A 26,077-nucleotide genomic window follows, 5' to 3' on the forward strand; every position below is an offset into this window, starting at 1 on the left:
AATGATTAGTTTTATTTACTTATGAAACACCTTATCTAACAATTCTGGTGTCAATCTTTTTGAATGATTAGTTTTTATGCCCCCAAAGGGAGGCATATAGTTTTTGAACCGTCTGTCCGTCTGTCGGTCCGTCGGTCTGTCAGTCTGTCAGTCTGTCGGTCTGTCCACAATTTTCGTGTCCGGTCCACATCTTTGTCATCGATGGATTTTCAAGTAACTTGGCATGAATGTGTACCACAGTAAGATGACGTGTCGCGCGCAAGACCCAGGTCTGTAGCTCAAAGGTCAAGGTCACACTTAGACATTAAAGGATAGTGCATTGATGGGCGTGTCCGGTCCATATCTTTGTCATCGATGGATGGATTTTCAAATAACTTGGCATGAATGTGTACCACAGTAAGACGATGTGTCGTGCGCAAGACCCAGGTCCGTAGCTCAAAGGTCAAGGTCACACTTAGACTTTAAAGGATAGTGCATTGATGGGGGTGTCCGGTCCATATCTTTGTCATCCATGGATGGATTTTCAAATAACTTGGCATGAATGTGTACCACAGTAAGACGACGTGTCGCGCGCAAGACCCAGGTCCGTAGCTCAAAGGTCAAGGTCACACTTAGACGTTAAAGGATAGTGCATTGATGGGCGTGTCCGGTCCATATCTTTGTCATCCATGGATGGATTTTCAAATAACTTGGCATGAATGTTTACCACAGTAAGATGACGTGTCGTGTGCAAGACCCAGGTCCGTAGCTCAAAGGTCAAGGTCACACTTAGACGTTAAAGGTCATTTTTCATGATAGTGCATTGATGGGCGTGTCCGGTCCATATCTTTGTCATTCATGCATGGATTTTAAAATAATTACGCATGAATGTGTGACACAGTAAGACGACGTGTCGCGCGCAAGACCCAGCTTCGTAGGTCAAAGGTCCTAAACTCTAACATCGGCCATAACTATTCATTCAAAGTGCCATCGGGGGCATGTGTCATCCTATGGAGACAGCTCTTGTTTTTACTTATGAAACACCTTATCTAACAAGTCCGGTGTCAGTCTTTTTGTACCTAAATCTTTGATGAATCCTGTCCCTAATTAGAGACAGTGTAAATGCATTTGCTATCTCCGCCTGGGATTTCTACACAAATGTTCTTGTGGGTAACTAAAAGTAATGTATCAATAAAGTTATACATCACTCAATCATCCTCAGACATGAAATTTCCACTTTGCCATTACTGTAATACATTTCTTGTACATTTTATATATATATCTTTCTCTGCAGTTTGATTAAACATAAATTTGATTTAGCTAAAATTTAGAAGTTACTAAAGAATTGCAATGAGAAAGCTCTGGTATGTTTGCTTTTGCACATTATACAATTTAACCTTTAGCCTGCTAAATATTAAAATTTCATTATTCAATTTGGACAGTACCATTTATTATTTAAAGGAGTGGTCACTGAAAATTTACTGACTGAATAGCGAACAGTGCAGACTATGATCAGCCTGCATGGATGTGCAGGCTGATCTTGGTCTGTTATGGTCGCAAAGGCAGAAATACTGGCCGCCAGCAGACTAAAAGTTAACTTATGTTATAACATGTTTTTGAGCAAAACAACAAATCACTTTTTTCCTAAAGAACAAACAAACATCAAACCCATATGAGAAACTGTACTCAAAGGAAGTCCCTTGTAATCCCAGCTGATATTGCTATGCAAACAAATTTTAATCATCAACTTTAAGATTATAGAAAAAATTATTATTCTAACATTAAAGATCAATGCTGATGCTAATCTCTTTATTTCTCTGATGCTAATCTCTTTATTTCTCTTTCTCTGATGCTAATCTCTTTATTTCTCTGATGCTTATCTCTTTATTTCCCCGAAATCTGAACTTACTTTTGGAATCTGAGAACATCAATGATTATCTAACCTTTGTGTATTTCATAGCATCACTAGCAAGATGTTGAACAAATTATGACATGCGGTTGCAGATTGTGTTGGAATAATTTTGTATTTTGTAAAAGTTTTGTTAGGTAATTTGGTATTTGGGTATTCAGGGGTCAAGTTACATTACAATATATAGAAACAATTCTGATAATCCGATTTCCAGGGTAGATGGGTTCAGGTATTCAGGGAGATTTTTGGACTGAAAAAAGAAGAATGAAATTTGAGACCATAAAAACAGTTCAGTTTGGAGGAATTTCATTTTTCAGGGGTTCCAGTTCGGAGGGGGTTCCACTGTATACGGAACTTACATCTGCCTGTGCAAGACGGGGTTTTCTCAATCTAGAGATAGCAAGGAACAAGAAACCAGGCAGCAGTAGGGTTTCTGATCGGCATTGTCTCCAGGCTGGTTATACAAAAGCATACAGTCATGTTAGATCATTTTTTGGACTACCAAGAAAATTTCAGTCTACATAATCATAAATTATAAACCATCTGTAGAAAATCTATATAAAGTTCTAGGCACAAAGAAAATCCTCCACAATTTATGTTTCTCCACTGCAATGAACTGAACTATTATGGTTTATGGGGAGTGCTATTTATGAATAATTAAATATTACCACTTTATATACCATTTACAGCCTTTATTCAGTCATGAAAGTTTTTTTTAAGTGTAGGGCTAAGTTTGTTTTTTTTTGTGCTGTTCATGCATGAGTAAAGTTTAAACCTTGCTGAGTAACCTACACTTTTGAACTGAAATCATGATAATCAGATAAGAAATGATCTAAGAAAATGTATAATCACACATTTTGTTCAGAAATAAGAAAGTTATTGCTGTTTTTCAATATTACTGCTGAAAGTTTTGGCATTTATGTCCTGCTGAAATACATGTGGACAGGGGTTCATTGATCAAAATGCTTGAATTGATAGATATTGGTATTATTACATTTCTTTGATTTCTTGAATTACTTCCTTCTTCCTTCTGGAGCGTGCACGTCGCAGAGAAGGCACAGGGCATTGACGGATGTAGACCATAATTATATTGGGGGCAGCCGTCGATGTCCCGACTAAGACCAGAGGGAGTGGCCCTGAAAAGGACTTGGGACAACGAGGATGGGCCATACAGACTCTTGACTATTCTGTACTTTTTGGTACATAATCACAAATAGGCTTTGGCCACCCCAGCTCCAGCGTTTTGTGTGGTACTGACGGGGCGCCTGTATGGCGGTAGACGGCACAGGCAACGATGAACGCTATGGTAGACACCTTTAAGGGACACCCCGTGTGGCATGGATGTGTTGACCAGGCAGATCTACCAGCACAGTTCACTGACAGAATGCAGAGAAGACTCCAAGCTTCTCAAGCCCTGCCTACGCTAAACATGGAGGGCAAGAGGCATCATCACCAGCAACGAGGGACCAGCCTGCACCATGCGGCATCCAACCACCTTTTTTAAGGGCGAGCTTGCCACCTTACCGTCCATGTTGTCTGCAACCACGTCTCAAGTCTCTGCCGTTTATGGTCTCATTTGCCGTGACAGTGACCTACTTCTAACTTTAAAATTATTTAGACTTTTTGGCTTATACTCTACGGAAATTGTGTAGAGGTAAATTTTCTTCACCACTCTGGCTTCAAAAATCACAAATTTTAAAGTAAAAACTGGCAAAATTAATTAGACGGAAATGAAACACTGAATAAACTGTTGTATAGGGAAGCAAAAAATATAAATAGAACACTGTTTTACTACAATACCCACATTTTAATGATAACAATTTCATCTGATGACAATATTTGAGCAAGTCTACAAACTAAGGAACAAATGGCTCTGTAACAAGTCACAATGTTTTAGAAACAGTGAGTAATAAATATATATATATCAGTACAGAACTTCATTATATAACAATGATAAAATATAGTGTGAAACTGTTACTTTAAACACCGGCTGGAACCTTAACAATGATAAAATATAGTGTGAAACTGTTACTTTAAACACCGGCTGGAACCTTAACAATGATAAAATATAGTGTGAAACTGTTACTTTAAACACCGGCTAAAACCTTAACAATGATAAAATATAGTGTGAAACTGTTACTTTAAACACCGGCTGGAACCTTAACAATGATAAAATATCGTGTGAAACTGTTACTTTAAAACACCGGCTGGAACCTGAACAATGATAAAATATGGTGTGAAACTGTTACTTTAAAACACCGGCTGGAACCTGAACAATGATAAAATATGGTGTGAAACTGTTACTTTAAAACACCGGCTGGAACCTTAATAATGATAAAATATGGTGTGAAACTGTTATTTAAAACACCGCTGAACCTGAACAATGATAAAATAAGTGTGAAACTGTTACTTTAACAAACACCGCTGAACTTAACAATGAATATAAATATAGTGAAACATGTTACTTTCAACACCGGCTGAACCTTAACAATGATAAAATATAGTGTGAAACTGTTACTTTAAAACACTGGGTGGAACCTTAACAATGATAAAATATAGTGTGAAACTGTTACTTTAAACACCGGCTGGAACCTTAACAATGATAAAATATAGTGTGAAACTATTACTTTAAACACTGGCTGGAACCTTAACAATGATAAAATATAGTGTGAAACTGTTACTTTAAACACTGGCTAAAACCTTAACAATGATAAAATAGAGTGTAAAACTGTTACTTTAAAACACCGGCATGATAAAATATAGTGTGAAACTGTTACTTTAAAATTGTTACTTTAAAACACCGGCTGGAACCTTAACAATGATAAAATATGGTGTGAAACTGTTACTTTAAAACACCGGCTGGAACCTCAACAATGATAAAATATTGTGTGAAACTGTTACTTTAAAAATGTTACTTTAAAACACCGGCTGGAACCTTAACAATGATAAAATATGGTGTGAAACTATTACTTTAAAACACTGGCTGGAACCTTAACAATGACAAAATATTGTGTGAAACTGTTACTTTAAAATTGTTACTTTATAACACCGGCTGGAACTTTAACAATGATAAAATATGGTGTGAAACTTTTACTTTAAAACAACGGCTGGAACCTTAACAATGATAAAATATGGTGTGAAACTGTTACTTTAAAACACCGGCTGGAACCTTAACAATGATAAAATATTGTGTGAAACTGTTACTTTAAAAATGTTATTTAAAACACCGGCTGGAACATTGATAAAATATGGTGTGAAACTGTTACTTTAAAACACCGTCTGGAACCTTAACAATGATAAAATATATTGAAAAACACCGGCTGGATTTTGCACCTTCAGAGTAACAAAGCAGCATGGCTTCAAATTTACACCATTGTTTAATTTTTTTCAACTTTTCTATACAGCTATTCAGCAAGGTACCTTATTTCAAAATCAACAATTTACTTTTATGGTGTATGATTTTAAGAGCTTGGTGTATATCAGGAGACATGCAGCCTTAAATTTATTTCAAATACAGTTCTCAAGAGGGTACAAAATTTTACATCCAATGAGGTCTGCAAATGTTCTCTTTAGCAAAGCCTTACCAAATGTTGAGAAAAAAATACTACAAATCATAGTGCTACCACAGGGACATACTAACAACAACTAGCAACTAAAGCAGATATTTCAAATTTTCTGTTTCATAGCAATTATTAAGACTGAAAAATACAATTAGCAGCTAGGTAACATCCATATTGCACATAAAATTTATGTTATAGTTATTGCCTACTGGATGGTAGCTGATAACTAAATATATTTCTGCTTTTGGTAAATGCTATGAAAGAGATTGTTTTTTTCCAAGAGTGTATGTCTCACCTTACTACATGTATCTCAAACCAGAACACGGGAACCAACTAGCTAAGTCCCAGTTTTCCTGAATTATGTGCCACTATATTTTAATCTGCTAGTAACTGAATACTTATGAATGAGGATGGAAGTATGTGACTATCCCTACATGTTGGCAGTTTGACATGGCTTATGTGACAGACGGGAGCTTGATGCCCTTAAAAGGGTCCTTCAGTAGACACTACAGATACCCTCAGTTTAGTTTTTGGAGAAATTCATCTGTCAAATAACTTAAAATAAGCTACATGAATTACGTTACACTCTCTTTAGCTAAATAAATTAAAAAATAAATTAAGTTAAACTTCAAGATAAACTAAATTAAGTTAAACTCTTTTATATTAACTTAAGTTTAACTTTAAGGTCCCCAAAAGTATGTACCTTCAAATATCAATGTTACTGTGAAGATTCTATTCCATTAAATAGATGCTAGGTAATCTTACTTTGTTTGAAAATACCATCAACTTGATTCCTTTATGTTGATAATCTTAAAATAACATGTTTTGTTGCATGTTTCATAATTCGAACACAAAAAAACTTATTGTATACGACTCTTTGTATATTTCCCTATCAAAATACATGTTGCATTTAAAATTAAATCTAAAACAGTTGAAACTAGAGTTGTCACAGGAGTGACGAAATATACCCCCACAATATGGCCTTGTCACAGAACTAAGCCAGTGTCAAAGCTGAACTTGCTTGACCTTTGACCTACTGACCTCAAAACCGATAGAGGTCATTTGCTGGTCATGATCAACCTCCCTATGAAGTTTCATGATCCTCGGCTCAAGCGTTCTCAAGTTATTGTTCTGAAAAGGTTTGATTTTTCAGGGTCACTCTGACCTTTGACCTTTGGAACTCTTAAATCAATACAGGTAATCTGCAGGTCATGACCAACCTCCCTATTAAGTTTCATGATCCTAGTCCCAAGTGTTCTGAAGTTATTGTCCAAAAACCGTTTAAATGTTCCGGGTCGCTGTGACCTTGACCTGTGACCTACTGACCTCAAAATCATTTGGGGTCATCTGCTGGTCATAACCAACCTCACTATCAATTTTCATGCGTTCTCAAGTTATCATCCGGAAACCGTTTAACTGTTTCGTGTTATTATGACCTTGACCTTTGACTTACTAGACTCAAAGTCAAACTTGACCTGTATTTCAGCATGTTACACCAGTGTACAAAAATTTATGATCCTAGACCCAAGCGCTCTCAAGTTATCATCTGGAAACCGTTTAACTGTTACGAGTCACTGTGACCTTGACCTACTGACCTCAAAGTAAAGCTTGACCTGTATTTCATGATGTTACATCTGTGTACCAAAACATGATCCTAGACCCAAGCATTTTCAAGTTATCATCCGGAAACCATTTAACTGTTCCGAGTCACTGTGACCTTGACCTTTGACCTACAGGCCCCAAAAGTCGAACTTGACCTGTATTTCATGATGTTACACCTGTGTACCAAAATATATGATCATAGGCCCAAGCCTTCTCAAGTTATCATCCGGAAACCATTTAATTGTTCAGGGTCACTGTGACCTTGACCTTTGACCTATTGACCCCAACTTCGAACTTGACCTGTATTTTCTGATGTTACACCTGTGTACCAAAATTATTCAAATCCGTCAAGCCTTTCATGAGTTATCATCCGGAAACCACAAAAACCAACAGACCGACCGCCAAGCTCACTCCTATATACACCCCGCTCCCCCAACTTGGGGGTATAATTAATATAACACTATTCACTCCTATATAACTACGTGTCATATATCTTTTCATACATAAAAGATAAAATCTATATTCCAGTCTAAAGCAGGCAAACTGATGTTTGCAATTTGTCTTTACAAACTACCTCACACAGCAATATCTCATGTAAAAAAGCTAAAATATGTTAAGAATGTGTATTGTCAATATAAAATATTTGAAGTTAACAGATATTTAAAGCTGTTTCATTATTGAAATGTAATATTGTCATAAATAAACATATAAAAGTTTTCTTGCTCCTATAGCATAGGAGAACAGTTGCACAATGTTTTATAAAAACACTTAAACTGGTATTAAATTTTCTTAAAACTTGCTAAATTATCTCGTACTTAATCTAAACACACTCTGGATTAATAAAATTATTTGAATTATAAAATGATTCAATAAAAAACAATATGACAGCTAAAACTATAAAATAATTTCAATTTTGACAGCTTATTTAAATTTGATATTCTGTGCAGTTCTAAATCATTATGTATGTATAAACATTCACTGTTCTACATGACATTATTCTACATTTTTAAATTTGAGCCGCGCCGTGAGAAAACCAACATAGTGGCTTTGCAACCAGCATGGATCCAGACCAGCCTGCGCATCCACGCAGTCTGGTCAGGATCCATGCTGTTCGCTTTCAAAGCATATTGCAATTGGGGAAACTGTTAGCGAACAGCATGGATCTTGACCAGACTGCGCGGATCCACAGGCTGGTCTGGATCCATGCTGGTCGCAAAGCCACCATGTCGGTTTTCTCATGGCGTAGCTCATTTTATTTTTAACTTATTCTATTCTTGAAAACCTTAATGACTCTAAACTGATAGAATGAGGCAAAACAACAACATTTCTACCTTCTATTTTCATTTTATTCTACTTTGGAAAATCTTTATAAATCTTAACTGATGAAACAATGCAAAACAACACCAATGAATAATATTTATATGCTAAATTGTCTGTTTTTAGTTAGGATGAAAAAAAAAATCCTCCAGTCATGTATACATGACTTCTCATTTTCTAGAACTGATAAAAAATATCACAACTTAACTTAAGGAGAAAGCTTGTTCTTAAGGTCCTCTGACAAGAAGGAATGCAAAAAAGCAATATAAAAATATTAAGAAATCCATTTCTGTGATAGGAATTTTCACAGATTTCTAGGATATCACCGGAGTTTAATTAAACCTAGCACATGTAAAACAAAACCAGAATAATTATCTTCAAACAGTAATTATATTATTTGTTAAAAAACACCACGTGAAACAATGGTTTTCGATGTACATATACATAGAGTATGAAACTGAGGCTGGAATTATTTTCTTCTGTTCTGTTCTTGTTAGGAAAGCACACAGTTTCAGCAAAACTTGCATGGCAAAAAAAAGAAGATGGGACTTTGTCATGGGCCTATAAGGGCTCAGGAGGCGGGGTTTAACTGGTGTTAAAATGTCCAGACACCATTAACAATAACTATAACAACAGAGAGCACTGGGAACGGGGATTATCAGATATGTAAAATCACCGGATACAACTCAACAATAGCACATACAATATTAACAACATATAATATATTAACCGTATATTTCATCTTCAGTAAGAATTAACATTGTTACAACACCCCTTCCTACAGGTGTTATAATATTTACATACTTCCTTTGAATTTATGCAGTGGCACTCAATTTTCACAGTTATAACATTTCTTTGTGATTGTAACATTTATAAGATAGAGCTATCAATAAATAAGACGAGTACCCCACAATACGGAACATAAAACTCTGTGCAAATTCAAAATACACACCTCTCCAAAGTGATCAAGTGTATGAAGTTTGATTCAAGTCCATATGAAACAGGAAGTAGTTTGTCTCACATACTTCAATGCACCAATAATGCAGTATAAATATTTTGTCTTAGCCCAAGGAAGCATAACTCCTCAGTGTGTCAACTGTATTTATTTGTTTTTTTTTTGTTTAACGTCGCACTGACACAGTTACAGGTCATATGGTGACTTTCCAGCTTTGATGGTGGAGGAAGACCCCAGGTGCCCCTCCGTGCATTATTTCATCACGAGCGGGCACCTGGGTAGAACCACCGACCTTCCGTAAGCCAGCTGGATGGCTTCCTCACATGAAGAATTCAACAACCCTAGTGAGGCTCGAACCCACATCATTGAGGGGCAAGTGGTTTGAAGTCAGCGACCTTAACCACTCGGCCACGGAGGCCCCACGTGTGTCAACTGACCAGAAAGTTTGTTATGCAAATTCACCTATCATGGAGATTTTGTGAAAAAAAGTTTCATTTAAATCTGTGGTAGAAGTTTGTAAGGGCCCTCAACTCGGCAATGCTTGGACCAATGCTGAAAAATCATGCACACTAGTTTCCATGGTGATACTGTTTATAAAGTTTCATTGAAATCCCTTTAAAAGTGAGGAAGTTATTGGGTTATTATTTTTTGTAACAGATCAATTGATGGGCTGACCAACTGTAAGGTGACTCCTGTATACTCCCTTAATCTGCTAAATTTCTATAATGAACTTGTCCATCTTTCAATTTGGACAGTACCATTAACTGTTAAAAGGGATGCATACCAAAAATATACTGACTGAATGGCAAACAGTGCAGGTCATGATCAGACTGCATGGATGTGCAGGCTGATCATGATATGCACTGGTCGCAAAGGCAGAATCAATCGTGTTCAGCATGGTAACGGCTAGACTTTGTTTGAAGTGGAGTGTAAAAAGTTTTCTTCAAATCTATGACATAATGTTTCAACACACATGAACATAAACTTTAATATTTACATAAAAAATGAAAAATATTTTTTTTAAACAAAATGTGAAATAACATAAAATTTAATGCAGTTTTACAACATTCATACAGCAAGCTAAATGTATATCAAAAAAGCAGCTTTGTCTGACAATTGCATATAAAGTTTGCTAACTGAAGCCTGAACCGAGCAGTTCAATGTTTAATATATAAGACTACAGTTTCAGTTCAATTCAATCTAAACCCGAGCCTCAAGTTTCAATCCTAGTTCACCTGAGGTTATATCTACAGTTTCAGTCAAGGCTGACCTGAGGCAGACCTACAATTTCAGTCAAGGCTGACCAGAGGCACAGCCTACAATTTCAGTCAAGGCTGACCTGAGGCAGAGCCTACAATTTCAGTCAAGGCTGACCTGAGGCAGAGCCACCAGTTTCAGTCCAGGATGATGAGGCAGAGCCAACAATTTCAGTCAAGTCAAACCTGTGGCAGAGCCAGCAGTTTCAGCCTAGGATGACCCAGAGAGCAGAGCCAGCAGTTTCAGTCTAGGATGACCTGTGGCAGAGCCAGCAGTTTCAGTCTAGGATGACCCCCGAGGGAAGAGCCAGCAGTTTCAGTCCAGGATGACCCTGAGTGCAGAGCCAGCAGTTTCAGTCTGGGATGACCCCGAGGGAAGAGCCAGCAGTTTCAGTCAAGGATGACCCTGAGGGCATAGCCACCAGTTTCAGTCAAAGTTAACAAAAAGGTCATTTCTCCAATTCCAGTCAAAGATGATGTGAGACCTGAAATCCACTTTCAAGTAGACTAAATGTTATTTCTCCAGTTTCAAGCAAAGATAACCAAAGTTTACCTAAAGGTCAGTTCTCCAGCTCTAGTGCAAGTTGATTGGAGACCAGGACTCCAGTTCCAGTTCTAGTTGACAAAAGCTTGTATCTCCAGTTTCAGTTAAAGTTGACCAAAGGTCAAGTCTCAAGATTCTGTCCAAGCTGACCAAAGTTCAAGTCTCAAGATTCTGTCCAAGATGACCAAAAGTCAAGTCTCCAGATTCTGCCTAAGTTGACCAAAGGTCAAGTCTCAAGATTCTGTCCAAGTTGACCAAACGTCACCAAAGGTCATGTCTCACGATTCTGTCCACCAAAGGTCATGTCTCACAATTCTGTCCAAGATGACCAAAGGTCATGTCTCAAGATTCTGTCAAAGTTGACCAAAGGTCATGTCTCACGATTCTGTCCAAGATGACCAAAGGTCATGCCTCAAGATTCTGTCAAAGTTGACCAAAGGTCATGTCTCAAGATTCTGTCCAAGTTGACCAAAGGTCATGTCTCACGATTCTGTCCAAGTTGACCAAAGGTCATGTCTCACGATTCTGTAAAAGTTGACCAAAAGTCATGTCTCACGATTCTGTCCAAGTTGACCAAACGTCACCAAAGGTCGTGTCTCACGATTCTGTCCACCAAAGGCCATGTCTCATGATTCTGTGCACCAAAGGTCATGTCTCACGATTCTGTCCAAGTTGACCAAAGGTCATGTCTCACGATTCTGTCCAAGATGACCAAAGGTCATGTCTCAAGATTCTGTCAAAGTTGACCAAAGGTCATGTCTCAAGATTCTGTCCAAGTTGACCAAAGGTCATGTCTCAAGATTCTGTCCAAGTTGACCAAAGGTCATGTCTCACGATTCTGTCCAAGTTGACCAAAGGTCATGTCTCAAGATTCTGTCCAAGTTGACCAAAGGTCATGTCTCACGATTCTGTCCAAGTTGACCAAAGGTCATGTCTCAAGATTATGTCCAAGTTGACCAAAGGTCATGTCTCACGATTCTGTCCAAGTTGACCAAAGGTCATGTCTCACAATTCTGTCCAAGATGACCAAAGGTTATGTCTCAAGATTCTGTCTAAGTTGACCAAAGGTCATGTCTCCGGTTTCACTCATCAGCTTACCTTAGTAGGGTCAGGTAATTAAACAATTTATAGTTTTAAATCGCGTTACATGTTTGGTAGAGCATACCTAAAAGGTAAAGAGATCATACTAATGCATTATAATCTTCTGTTCTGTATGTATCAGTTTTAATGTCACCTTTGAGGCTGGAGCAGCACCGTTTCCTGGTTGTTTTTTTTAATCCAACGCTACTATTTCAGTAAAACTTAATGCCTCGCCTGGATTTATGGAAGATACCCAAATAGCGGACTTCCTCACAATAGATAATGGTGGAAAACATTCACTGAGTATTCACCCAGTTGAGGAAGCGCTGTAGAAACTGTAGGAGGTAGAGAAGGTTCTTGCAGCTGCAGGTCATTGTATTTGTTAACTACAATGTCAAGGCTTATTCAATACATTTCAGGTAATATAATATCAGTCAGTTTTTTTTTTATTCTCTATCAATACTTCATTTTTTTTCCCCACAGAAGCACTTGAATCAGAGTAAAATTTAAATTACTTCAGATGCAGATCAATGTTGAGATTATTACATTGTCAAGGAAGCTAACTCTAATTTCATGGTACGGCATTCAACATGATACAGCATTTCGCTTGCTGCGAAAGTGTAAAAGATATCAAAAACTCATAAGTATTTAATTAATTTTGTGAGTTAAGACACTAACAATAGTTGCAATAACAATTTAAGACAATAGCTGGGTAATATCATCAAGTAATTAGGCAACACTTAATAACTGATTAAAGAAATTACTTCCCCCAAGGATCAACAATGGCATTTAAAAATAATTATCCCATTTATGCCCAAATAAGGAAGTGAAACGTAATCAGCTTTCAAAGGAGGTCAAATCTGTTTCCTGTAGGTAGCACTCTGCAAATTGTTGTTCTCACAAAAATCAAATATCACGAGACCACGTAATGCAAAAATAGCAGCAAATATTACTGTTTTGAGATCTCAGTGAATTTCTGTAAAATGACTTATTCTTTCAAAGCCATATTGCTGAACTTTTCACCATAGAAAAAGATAAAAAGAAGAAAAAAAACAACTCATGTTGTTAATCCAAATTGGTAGAAAAACTGCTCACAATAGAGAAGGTAAAAAAGCACTCTCATTGATGGGTCAAAATTTCAGAGAGTACACCTTACACTGTCAAAAAAATGGAATAATTTCAATCTAATTAAAATTTGCTTCGCGATTTCTAGCTGAAGAGATGGAGCAAACTGAATACATTGCAATTACTTTTGCACTGACTCCTTAATTAATTAACAATAAAAACTGTTTCAAGAGCGGCATAAGACCAGATGAATTATAGAATCTAATCTGCCTTCATTTCTTTCTTTTTTGCAGGCAAAACTTGCAAGAAGCGGTTAAAGCATACCTTTTCATCATTTCTACAAAAAAAAATTAATCTATTTTCACATTTCTAATCATAAACCAACAGTATAATTCTCTTAATTTCAAAGTTTATGGGAAAGATGTGATATAGTTGGGAATATATCAATACAAACCAAAGAACCTTGACATTTCCAATAGAAAGAATGTTCTATAAAAGACATCAGATGATATATTTTAACCATATATTCCAGCTGTTTCACCTTGTGCAGCATTGTAAATCTTACACTAACCCTGAATACCACCAACAAGCTATCCACAAATAGTATGATCTTTTAGGAAAAAATGCAAAGAACAGTCCATTTTAGTTTACACAAAAAGGATTTTCGTTGATTTGCAGGGTTTTTTCCTTCTATATAGGGGCCTTCAACAGGCCTCTTTCCCAAAGAAAATTTCTTTTAAATCGTACTGTTTTCCCCAAAAATTGACTTTACATCAGGTTTTTTATTCCCCTTTGCCCAAATACCAAGCTATTTTTTGCCCTGGTTCACAGGCCCGGGCCCCTTTATTCCCCTTTGCCAAAATACCAAGCTATTTTTTGCCCTGGTTCACAGGCCTGGGCCCCTTTATTCCCCTTTGCCCAAATACCAAGCTATTTTTTCCCCTGGTTCACAGGCCTGGGCTCCTTTATTCCCCTTTGCCCAAATACCAAGCTATTTTTCCCCCTAAATCACAGGCCTGGGCCCCTTTATTCCCCTTTGCCCAAATACCAAGCTATTTTTTCCACTAAATCATATGCCTGGGCCCCTTCCCCTCTTGGTAAAAAAAACCCCATTGATTTGGTTAAAATGATTTATCAACGAAAACACAATTTGTGTAACTTTCCAATTCTGAGGCTTTATAATCATCACCAGAGCAAAAAAACTGATTGAGTGTATTGACAGAAGGGCGCACTTACCAGTCATTTGTACACAGGTGATGGTAAACAGCAAATTTTTTTATCGTAAGATCTTTCCAGGCCTGAATAATGTATGCAACATCTTTAATATGTAAATTCTGAAGTTTACCGGTGCAAGATATTTTGATCGTACAATGTAAAACAAAGAAACTCATTATTTCTGTCTTAACCAAATACTTCACATTGGGTCTGGCATACTAGGTGAAAAATCATTCTTTGTGATTATATGGTGAAAAAGGAACAAAATTCATAACAGTTTATCATTTTGCACAATCATTACTACAAAGCAAACATACACCACTCCACTACAACAATGATTATCTTTCACACATGTACCAGCACGCATAAAAACAAACTGCTTACAAAAAAGGACTTGCCAACAGCTTGATATCAGCTTGAACTATCTACTAATTTTGCGTTTTGACATGATGTTAGGTATTTCAGTATTGGGTTTGCTAGTTATACAATAAGACCAAGCACTCTGATTGGCCAAAGACCAAGTCTGTATGAGATTCGAGCCTCCTGATTGGCCAACACACAATGCTTTGTCTCTTTATTACAAAAAGGTAAAATTTAGAATGGATACAAAAGTGGAAAAAAGGCGCATAATTTGTAAAAAATAAAAATAAAAGCAGTATAGAGTTATGGAACGTAAGCCTTGCAAGTGAAAAAAGTATGTTGTCCAATTGGTGGGTACTGAGATACCAGCTTACAAACAAAAGCTCACTGGTAAGTCGTAAACAGGGTATAATTTGGTAAAAATACAAAATAAAGTTATGGAACCTATGCACTGCATGTCTGTTTATCACAATGAATATAAGTGTGTGAAGTTTCAATTCATTCCCAGTCAGCTTATGTACAAAAACCAAACTGGGACATGGACGACAACAAATGGGCGAGTCCATCCTTCATAGACTAAAGGATTATTTCAGTCTGCTTGTATCTGGCTTTCATAATCTTTCAAATACTTAACAGTATAATGATACATTATACAAACACTGGATTAACCCCTACCCTGCTAAATTTATATGATGAACTTGTCCATCTTTCAATTTGGTCAGTGCCATTAACTGTTAAAAGGGGTGCTTACCAAAAACATACTGACTGAATAGCGAACAGAGCAGATCATGATCGGACTGCACGGATGTGCAGCCTGATCATGATCTTCACTGGTGGCAAAGGCAGAATCGATCGTGTCCAGCATGATAAGGGCTAAAAGTCTGAAGATGATAAACAAAACACATCACAATTCTTAACCTCATTCAGGCCACTTAAACTGACTGTAGACAGAAAATTAATTAAATAATTAACAGCATTCTAAAAATACATAATAATGAGAATAACAGCCACAGGCCATTCATTATGTCAATTAATTTAAGGTTAAAAGTTGTAATGATTAAAGTTATACATTTTGATATTTAAAGCAAGAACTTTTATGTTCAATACTGGGAAAAATGTATAAAAATCTCGGAGGATTACGGCAAGATAATTTCACTCATGCTTAAACTATTTCTCGCCCTTTCTCACCCCTAGCATAACTCTCCCTGCATGCAGATCCTGTCCATGTTTTACCTAATGTGTGCACATGCGCATGCTTGCATGTACTCACAAAACTCACAAAAATATACATAAGCAGACCTGATTCATCCTACTGAGGTAATCCAAAGATGAAGTCCTGATAGTTTACATGATTAAACATAGCACACTTATAAAACATTTATGAAAACATCTGGGTAAAAGTCAACATCCTGGAAATGTTATCCACTGTGTGAGAAGAGATCGTTTGATGCGGTCACATAGCTGACACGCGTGACACCGCTGCGCTTTCTGTTTCCTGTACAGAAATTTTACTTTCAGGATTTAAAAATCCAGTCATTTCTGTAGATTAAACACCTCTATGAGAAGAGGTTCTAATTTTGTGATGTCTAAATGAGACGCAAGTTTTGCGCTCGATTCGCCGAGGTTTCTCACATCGAGAAGCTTCATAAGCAGTTTCGGGTACAAAATGCGTGCCTCTCGAACTGGCATTATAGATTCTAAGTACATTTGTAACCAGTGAGTAAACTTCTCTTGAGCCTGCGTTACCGCCTCTGTATTTTTCAGACTTGGTCGATCCGGTGAGAATATCTCGATCACAAACACCAATGTCATTATTGTGCTGTTGCTCAACGTGAGCTCATGTAGAGATTTCACAAATTTCACGTGCTCCGTATACATACCCGTACCTAGCTGCTCCTTGATGATAGAGGGATCGATGTTATGTTCTTTCGTATCCTGCAATTGTTTCACCTTCCATTTGTGATTAGTCGGGTCAAAACCCATCGCAGATCTCAACACCATTATCTCCATGATGCCTCCCTGGAAAAATAAAATTGTCAAAATTGCAAAAAGTTTGTATTTGACCCAGTGGAACATTACAGGAATATTATTTAGTATGGGAGGTTGTGCATCTGCAGTTTTGTTAGAGATATCACTCAGTCAGGCCAGAGCTATGGCCCTTGACTTAGTAAAAAAATATGCATAAAAAGGCATAGAAGTTGTGTCGCATATATCTAAAAATGTATATTACACAGGGTCATGAAACATCATAGGAATATTATTCAGCATGTGAAGTTGTGCACTTGGGATTTTGTTCTGGATTTTTAGCAGTCAGACCAGAGTCATGGCCCTTAATTGTAAAAAATATGCATAAATGGGATACAAGTTTGTGTCACTTGTATCTCAAAAAGTACTATGTGATCATCACATGATGTTAAAAAAATTAAAAGAAGGCAAAAGTGTAGCATAATCGCTGGTTGAAAAAAATGGATTCCAGAGAATTTATTGGGGAAAAAAAAAGGATTTAGGAAGGACTACTAATGAATTCACACTGTCCTAGGCAACAAATTTAGTAATTGGGCAGGACAGTTTCTAATTCATATGGCCCTTTGCCCTGTAACACTGGAGTAGGAATTGCCTTTACCTTGTTGAAGATGTAGATTGCAACTTTACCTAGAAATGATTTTCATTAGACAAAAGACAAGTATACCACAAAGGATAATATAGTTTGCTCAAGTTTTTCCAAGAAATCATGACTGTAAGTCAGGTCAATATTTTTTTTCAGGAGTCACCAAAAATGAAAACACTTGAAGTTCTTAAAATAATCACAAGTTAATAGTGAAAGATGATAAAGTTGCTTAATAAATGTTATAAGGTTGATTAACCCGTACCCTGCTAAATTTCTATAATGAACTTGTCCATCTTTCAATTTGGGCAGTAGAGCTATCATTAACTGTTAAAAGGAGTGCATACCAAAAAGATACTGACTGATTAGCGAACAGTGCAGGTCATGATCAGACTGCACGGATGTGCAGGCTATCATATGATCTGCACTGGCTGCAAAGGCAGAATCAATTGTGTTTAGCATGATAAGTGTTAATATAACAGTGACTCTTTAATTAGGTAATACTTGCTTTACTATTTAGCCTATAATATCATTTTAGCCTTGACCTTGCATACAAACAACATACTTGTACCGACTACTGACTAACACACTGTATAATTAGCTACCTTTGAAATGTTATGAAATTCATAAGTCATTCAACTATTTATTATAATAAATTTCTTTTAATCAGATGATCAAAAGAACCTAGATCAGTTCAAACAGTTAATAACTCCCTAAAGTAATACTTTGTACATGGAAAACAGAAAATTATTCAATTTACCAACAATCTCGTGACAGTATCCTAAATGATTATTTTGTGGCATTTATTACTATGTGCATAAAATATGATAAACAAAGCAAAAAATGAGCATGCAATGAGAAATGGAAAGGAAATGCTTCTGCAACAGAGCAATGAATGGTACTTTGAATATTTTAAGCCGTCAACAGTTTTGTTCAAGAAAAGTTTCTGTTTCTATGCTATCTAGATTGCTATGTGGCAAAACAATTTGTTTCTACACTATTTAGGTTGTCATGTTGCACTATTTAAGTTGTCATGTTGCAAAACCATTTGTTTCTACACTATTTAGGTTGTCATGTTGCAAAACCATTTGTTTCTACACTATTTAGGTTGTCATGTTGCAAAACAATTTGTTTCTACACTATTTTGGTTGTCATGTTGCAGATGCAGAACAATTTGTTTCTACACTATTTTGGTTGTCATGTTGCAAAACAATTTCTGTTAACACTAAGTTTCCCTTACAAGAATTTTTGCTCTTTCGAAAAGGGTGCACTTAAGTGTGTTTTAAGCAACCTGAAAATCCACCATAATTTAGGCGGCCATAATGTTTTGTCATATCAAATACGATTAAACAAGTAAACACGCACTGCAGTTTTCAAGGTTAGCAGAAGAAGATATGCATACAGGTTAGTACGATAAAAAAATTCCTGATGTGCATTAAAAGCCATAAAACTAAGTTAATGATATGGAACTCTGTTGGACATAAAACACAATTTAAAACTATTTCTTAAAACCATTGTTCCAACGGACTTGCCCTCGCTATAACAGAAAAGATGTTTTTGTCCTCTTCTGAAATCTATTTTACATTCCCCAATCTATATCGTGCAGTCAGATCTAACATGTGCGCCTATCAATAAACAGACAATACTTCACCAATGTAACCGAGTTCATACTGCAAAATCTGCATACCGTATTTTCCCGAATAAACGCCCCCGGGGGCGTTACATTTTCCAAAGATGGTGAACAGTTAGTTTCAATAGATGTAGGTATAATTCATGTTATTTTATTTGACAAAACAGTTTCTTTTATTAACTGGTTGTATAAAACAGCAGTGACTTTAGTCGAGGTTGTCGACACAATGACACAGAATGCAGCAGTAAATGTTTCTTATATAATTCAGGTTAAGGAGTATAGAATAAAGTTAAATTTTGGACAATATCTAAATGGCCAAATTGAGCATAATGCCTAAAACTGTTAACCAGCCAACTAGCCTCAGTAAAACTATTCTTAAGCCTACCAGCCTAAAACTGTTTACCAATTTACCTGCCTAAAACTGTTAACCAGCCTACTTGCCTAAAACTGTTAACCAGCCAACTAGCCTAAATAAAACTATTCTTAAGCCTACCAGCCTAAAACTGTTTACCAATTTATCTGCCTAAAACTGTTAACCAGCCTACTTGCCTAAAACTTTTAACCAGCCAACTAGCCTAAGTAAAACTATTCTTAAGCCTACCAGCCTAAAACTGTTCACCAATTTATCTGCCTAAAACTGTTCCCCAGCCTACTTGCCTAAACCTGTTAACCAACCAACTAGCCAAAGTAAAACTATTTACAACCCTACTCACCATTTTAAGCCTACCAGCCTAAAACTGTTCACCAATTTATCTGCCTACAACTGTTCACCAGCCTACTTGCCTAAAACTGTTAACCAGCCAACTAGCCTAAGTAAAACTATTCTTAAGCCTACCAGCCTTAAACTGTTCACCAATTTATCTGCCTACAACTGTTCACCAGCCTACTTGCCTAAAACTGTTAACCAGCCAACTAGCCTAAGTAAAACTATTCTTAAGCCTACCAGCCTAAAACTGTTTACCAATTTATCTGCCTACAACTGTTCACCAGCCTACTTGCCTTAAACTGTTAACTAGCCAACTAGCCAAAGTAAAACTATTTACAACCCTACTCACCATTTTAAGCCTACCAGCCTAAAACTGTTCACCAATTTATCTGCCTACAACTGTTCACCAGCCTACTTGCCTAAAACTGTTAACCAGCCAACTAGCCTAAGTAAAACTATTCTTAAGCCTACCAGCCTTAAACTGTTCACCAATTTATCTGCCTACAACTGTTCACCAGCCTACTTGCCTAAAACTGTTAACCAGCCAACTAGCCTAAGTAAAACTATTCTTAAGCCTACCAGCCTAAAACTGTTCACCAATTTATCTGCCTACAACTGTTCACCAGCCTACTTGCCTTAAACTGTTAACTAGCCAACTAGCATAAGTAAAACTATTCTTAAGCCTACCAGCCTAAAACTGTTCACCAATTTATCTGCCTTCAACTGTTCACCAGCCTACTTGCCTAAAACTGTTAACCAGCCAACTAGCCAAAGTAAAACTATTTACAAGCCTACCTGCCTAAAACTGTTCATCAATTTATCTGCCTAAAACTGTTCACCAATTTATCTGCCTAAATCTGTTCACCAGCCTACTTGCCTAAAACTGTTAACCAGCCAACTAGCATAAGTAAAACTATTCACAAACCTACCTGCCTAAAACTGTTAACCAATTTATCTGCCTACAACTGTTCACCAGCCTACTTGTCTAAAACTGTTAACCAACCAACTAGCCTAAGTAAAACTATTTACAAGCCTACCTGCCTAAAACTGTTCACCAAGCTATCTGCCTTAGCCTAAAACTGTTCTTCAATTTATCTGCCTAAAGCTGTTCATCAGCCTACTTGCCTTAAACTGTTAACCAGCCGACGAGCCTAAGTAAAACTATTCATAAGCCTACTTGCCTAAAACTGTTCACCAATTTATCTGCCTAAAACTGTTCACCAGCCTTCTTGCCTAAACCTGTTAACCAGCCAACTAGCCAAAGTAAAACTATTTACAACCCTACTCACCATTTTACCTGCCTAAAACTGTTCACCAGCCTTCTTGCCTAAAACTGTAAACCAGCCAACTAGCCTAAGTAAAACTATTCATAAGCCTACTTGCCTAAAACTGTTCACCATTTTACCTGCCTAAAACTGTTCACCAGCCTTCTTGCCTAAAACTGTAAACCAGCCAACTAGCCAAAGTAAAACTATTCACAAGCCTACTCACCAATTTATCTGCCTAAAATTGTTTACCAGCCTACTTGCCTGTAACTGTTCACCAGCTGTTTTGCCTTCACTATTCACCAGCCTACCTGACTAAAACTGTTAACTAGCCAACTAGCCTAAAACTTTTGACCAATCTGCTAGCTTATAACTGTTCACCAACTCACCTGTTTAAAACTGTTTATTAGCTTATTACCCTAAAACTGTACACTAGCCTATTAACCTAAAACTTTTTGCATGCCTACATGAATATTTTTACATTAACCTACCTACAACTGTTCACCAGCTTACCTGCCTACAACTGTTCAACAGCTTACCTGCCTACAACTGTTCACCAGCTTACCTACCTACAACTGTTCACCAGCTTATCTGCCTACAACTGTTCACCAGCTTACCGTATTTTGGTGCATATAGGTCCCACTTTTTCTACCCATTTTTGCTGCCTGAAAAAGTTCCTGCGACCTATACGACAGAACACTGCCAGCAGCTTTTTTTTTCCGGGCAAATTTTCTGACCGTAGCTCTCGCAAAATTACGTGCATCTGTTACGAACGAACAAAATGGATAAAAAAATATCAATATCGGCGGCTTTTCAACCAATAGCGGTTACTTTCAATAAAATATATCGTAAATAACTCATACAGACTATTAAAATTACGAATGACTTTAATTCAAAGATGTTTTTCAGTCTGAATTACGTTTGTTTCTACTTTCGTTTTACTGGACGCCATTGACATGTACTCCGGGTTGGATAAAATCCGGACAGATCCGTCCTCCATTCCAAACATTGTTTATACTAATTCTTAGCGTATTAAAAAACTTGAAAGATAATTTTTTACTTTTGATTTTTAAATAAAAGAAAAAAATCCAAAAAGAGATATTTTGTTAATCTTTTTACTCAGAATCAAAAGAACGCAGTTAATTACATGACACGGAAAGGTGTTATAATTGCTGTGCAAAGAATTCACACTTAAACTTGCATGATAACAGAATGTAAACGCAAACCGTCTGCTGCCAATTAGTGTCAAAAAGCCGCTTTTCTTTGATGCAGTCTGTTACCGATACTACTGTTGGTACAAAACGGTTGGGAACGAAAATAACACAGTCCAATTTCCACCAATCAGGTTCTGATAATAATTCAGTCCGCGGCATCAATATGGCCACCGCCATAACTTTTTTGCCGGTAAATATTGCTGGGGAAAAAATCCGAAATTTAACTGCGACTAATACGCTAGAAGTTAAATTTTCCGACCATTTCCAGAGCAAAAATTAGATGCGGGCTATACATTACCGCGACCTATACACACCAAAATACGGTACCTACCTACAACTGTTCACCAGCTTACCTGCCTACAACTGTTCACCAGCTTACCTGCCTACAACTGTTCACCAGCTTACCTACTTACAACTGTTCACCAGCTTACCTGCCTACAACTGTTCACCAGCTTACCTGCCTACAACTGTTCACCAGCTTACCTACTTACAACTGTTCACCAGCTTACCTGCCTACAACTGTTCATCAATCTACCTGTCTTAGTTGACAAGCTTACCTGCCAAAAACTGTTCACCAACCTTCTACCCTAAAACTGTACACTAACCTACTAACCTAAAACTGTTTACATGCCTATTAACCTACCTACAACTATTCACCAGCTTACCTGCCTACAACTGTTCACCAGATTACCTGCATACAACTGTTCACCTGCTTGCTTACCTAAAACTGTTCACAAGCCTACCTGCCTACAACTGTTGACCAGCTTACCTGCCTATAACTATTTACCAGCTTGCCAGCCTAAAACTGTTCACAAACCTACCTGCCTTAAACTGTTGACCAGCTTACCTGCTAAAAACTGTTTACCAACCTTCTACCCTAAAACTGCTCCCTTGCCTGTTAGCCTGACACTGTCCAACAGCTTACCTGCCAAAAACTGTTTAACAACCTTCTACCCTAAAACTGTACACTAGCCTACTAACCTAAAACTGTTTACATGCCTATTAAACTACCTACAACTGTTCACCAGCTGACCTGCCTGAAACTGTCCACAAGCCTGCCTGCCTTTAACTGTTGACCAGCTTACCTGCCAAAAACTTTACCAACCTTCTTCCCTATAACTACTCTCTGCCTGTTAGTCTGACACTGTCCTACAGCTCACCTGTCTGAAACTGTTCACAAACCTACTTGCATCAAATTGTTTACCAGCTTACCAGAATAGAACTGTTTACCAACTTACTAGAATAAAACTGTTCAACATAATTTGCCTTAAACTGTCAACCAGTCTAAGTCAATGCCGTCATAAATTTCAAATTTAAATGAATATTTCTTTACAGTTAAAGACACATCTGACAGTTTCCTATTATGTGTATAGGCAAAAATATTTCCTAGGGACAGAATTTCTTTAAACTTTGCATACTGAATGCAAATGATGACTAAGACAGAAATATAAATTAAAATGCACAGTTTCCTTGCCTTAATCTTAAATTATTTGCCCTTGAAAATTTGATTTTTTAGTATTTTCTAATTTTCAAGGGCAGATAATTCAAGCTCAAGCACTGGTACCTGTGATTTTTAATACATATATTTCCATTTTAAACTTGATTCTTAGTCAGTACACAAAGTTCAAAGAGGAAATTTTTTGCCTATATACATACAGGAAACAGTCAGATGTGCCTTTAATCAACATGAAACATAATCAGTTGACTTCCTTAAATTACATATTCATATACTACCTTAGAGTTTTAATGGCCCTCAACAACCTAATGACATACTTTTTCCTCCACATGAACTTCATGACATGCAGTTATTATGTAATAATACAGTTACACTACAATATGACACGTGGACACTTTAAGGCCCATTTTTAGACAATGCATTTTCACAACTTTATCAGCTAGTTCTTTTTTACCTTTTTATTCAAAGAATATTTTTTCGATGCATCTTTAAGTTTAAAAAATACAAAGCACAATGCATACTATCACTCTAATTTAATAAAACCTTAGGATAGTAAATATCTTGCCCTGGCCTCCTAAATAATTATCAATTTCAATTTGTAGTAGACACACCATCATGGAAACATAAGGGTGGTTTTCAAAATAATGAAGCTTTTTCTTCTCTCTCACCTTACTTTAATTCAGTTCAGTTTTAGAATGTGTTTTTGGAGCAAAAATATCCAAATCAATGTACTCAATAAAGTGTGCAATTTTATCTTGATGCTCAAGCAGTTTAAGTTAATTACACTAAATAGTAAATTTGTCCTGTGCAAAGAATTCACACTTAATTGCATGAATAACAGATGTAAACGAGTCTCTGCCTTTGTAAAACCAGTTTTTTTGATGCAGTTGTACGAATACTACTGTATTGTACAAACGTTGAACGAAAATAACCAGTCATTTCATACCAATCAGTTTGATAATATTCACCGTCGTGTCATGGCCACCCCTTTTTTCCGAAAAATTGCTGGGAAAAAATCCGAAATTTAAATGGTAAACACAGATTCAAATCCTATATTTCACAAGCAAAAATTGTGTGGTCTAAGATTTACCTTTCACTGTAACACACATAATAGTTATTCTAACCTATCACTTTCACCAGTACTGCTATCAATGTCACATTACACCTAAAAACTGTCACCAGCTTCACCTATTACAGCTGTTCAAGCTCTGCCTCAACTTTCATCAATTATGTCTTTAATTACTAAAATGGTTTTACCACTTTTACCTTGAAAATGTACAACCATAACAAAAGCTGTTCATCTATTAACCTATACACGTTAAACACTTCACCGGGCCTAAAACGTTCCGATTACCTGCAACACTTTCCTGCTTGTTTACCTAAATCATTTCAAGCCTACTGTAATTTGACGCATATCCTATATTTTAGCAGTTGCCAGCTAAAAGTTAGCAATACTTGCCTTAACTTTACAGCTTATTAAAAACTGGTACAATTAAAAATTCCTTTGCCTTTGCTCTTCCAAAGTTTGCCAATTTTAACAAGCTTTAAAACTGTAAAGTATACAAAATGTTTACTTGCCTATTAACTCTTAAATGTTCTACATATGTGAAATGTCCAAAACCTGCCTTTTAGTTACAGCTTATGAAAACTTACCAAAACTCTTCTATAACTATCTCTTTGATGACAATTTGTCCTACAGCCCCTTTTTAGTAACATTTATAAACTATGATCAAATTTTATACCATTTACCAGATAGAATTTGTATTTACTCAATTATGAAAAACTGTCAATAAATTGTAAACTGTCAACATTTAAGTCAAGGTCACTATTTTCTTAAATTAAATGTTGATATTTTCATGTTTAAGAAAATCTGCAGTTCCTTTTGTGTATTGGCAATAAATATTTTAGAAGAATTTCTTTAAATTTCATACAATGCATATATATAAAAGAAACTATAATTAAATATTTCCTTGCTTATCTTCAATTATTGCCCCTGTTGATTTTTAGATATTTTCAATTTTGGAGATATACAAGTCTGAAAAGCACTGGACCTATTTTAAATAATGTATTTGTTTTAAACATTGCATTCAGTCAGACACAAAGTTTCTATAATAGATATTTTTTGCATTAGAACATACAGGAAAGTTCTTGTTTTATTCAAATTGGAAAATATAGTTGATTTTAAAAAACCAATTCCATATACATTGATTAATTAATGCCTCAACAACCTAAACATACCCCATGAACTTATCATATTATTTGTAAATAATTACTGTTACACTACATATGACTCGTCACTTTAAACCATGACAACATTTTCACAACCTTACTGGCTATTCATGTAACTTTTCGATTCAAA

At 36.4% G+C, this 26,077-nt stretch overlaps 1 protein-coding gene across 7 annotated transcripts in view; it reads right to left on the bottom strand.

Annotated features, from left to right (window-relative positions):
- Nucleotides 1-3,674: 3,674 nt before the first annotated feature.
- The window catches only part of LOC123546814 (nuclear hormone receptor HR96-like), a 137,400-nt gene continuing 114,997 nt past the window's right edge, over nucleotides 3,675-26,077 (bottom strand). For 4 of the 7 annotated variants that reach the window (XM_045333390.2, XM_045333389.2, XM_045333388.2 and 1 more), the window contains 2 exons: nucleotides 4,372-16,861; nucleotides 3,675-4,212 (listed from right to left, as the gene is read on the bottom strand). In XM_045333390.2, coding sequence (XP_045189325.1) covers nucleotides 16,376-16,861 — 486 coding nt within the window. In that variant the 3' untranslated portion in view covers nucleotides 3,675-4,212; nucleotides 4,372-16,375. The remainder of the gene's footprint in view (nucleotides 4,213-4,371; nucleotides 16,862-26,077) is intronic. The other 3 variants (XM_053551127.1, XM_053551126.1, XM_045333387.2) reach the window with 3 other exon arrangements.

Source organism: Mercenaria mercenaria, chromosome 9 (assembly GCF_021730395.1).
Source record: "Mercenaria mercenaria strain notata chromosome 9, MADL_Memer_1, whole genome shotgun sequence".
Taxonomy (NCBI): Eukaryota; Metazoa; Mollusca; class Bivalvia; order Venerida; family Veneridae; genus Mercenaria; species Mercenaria mercenaria.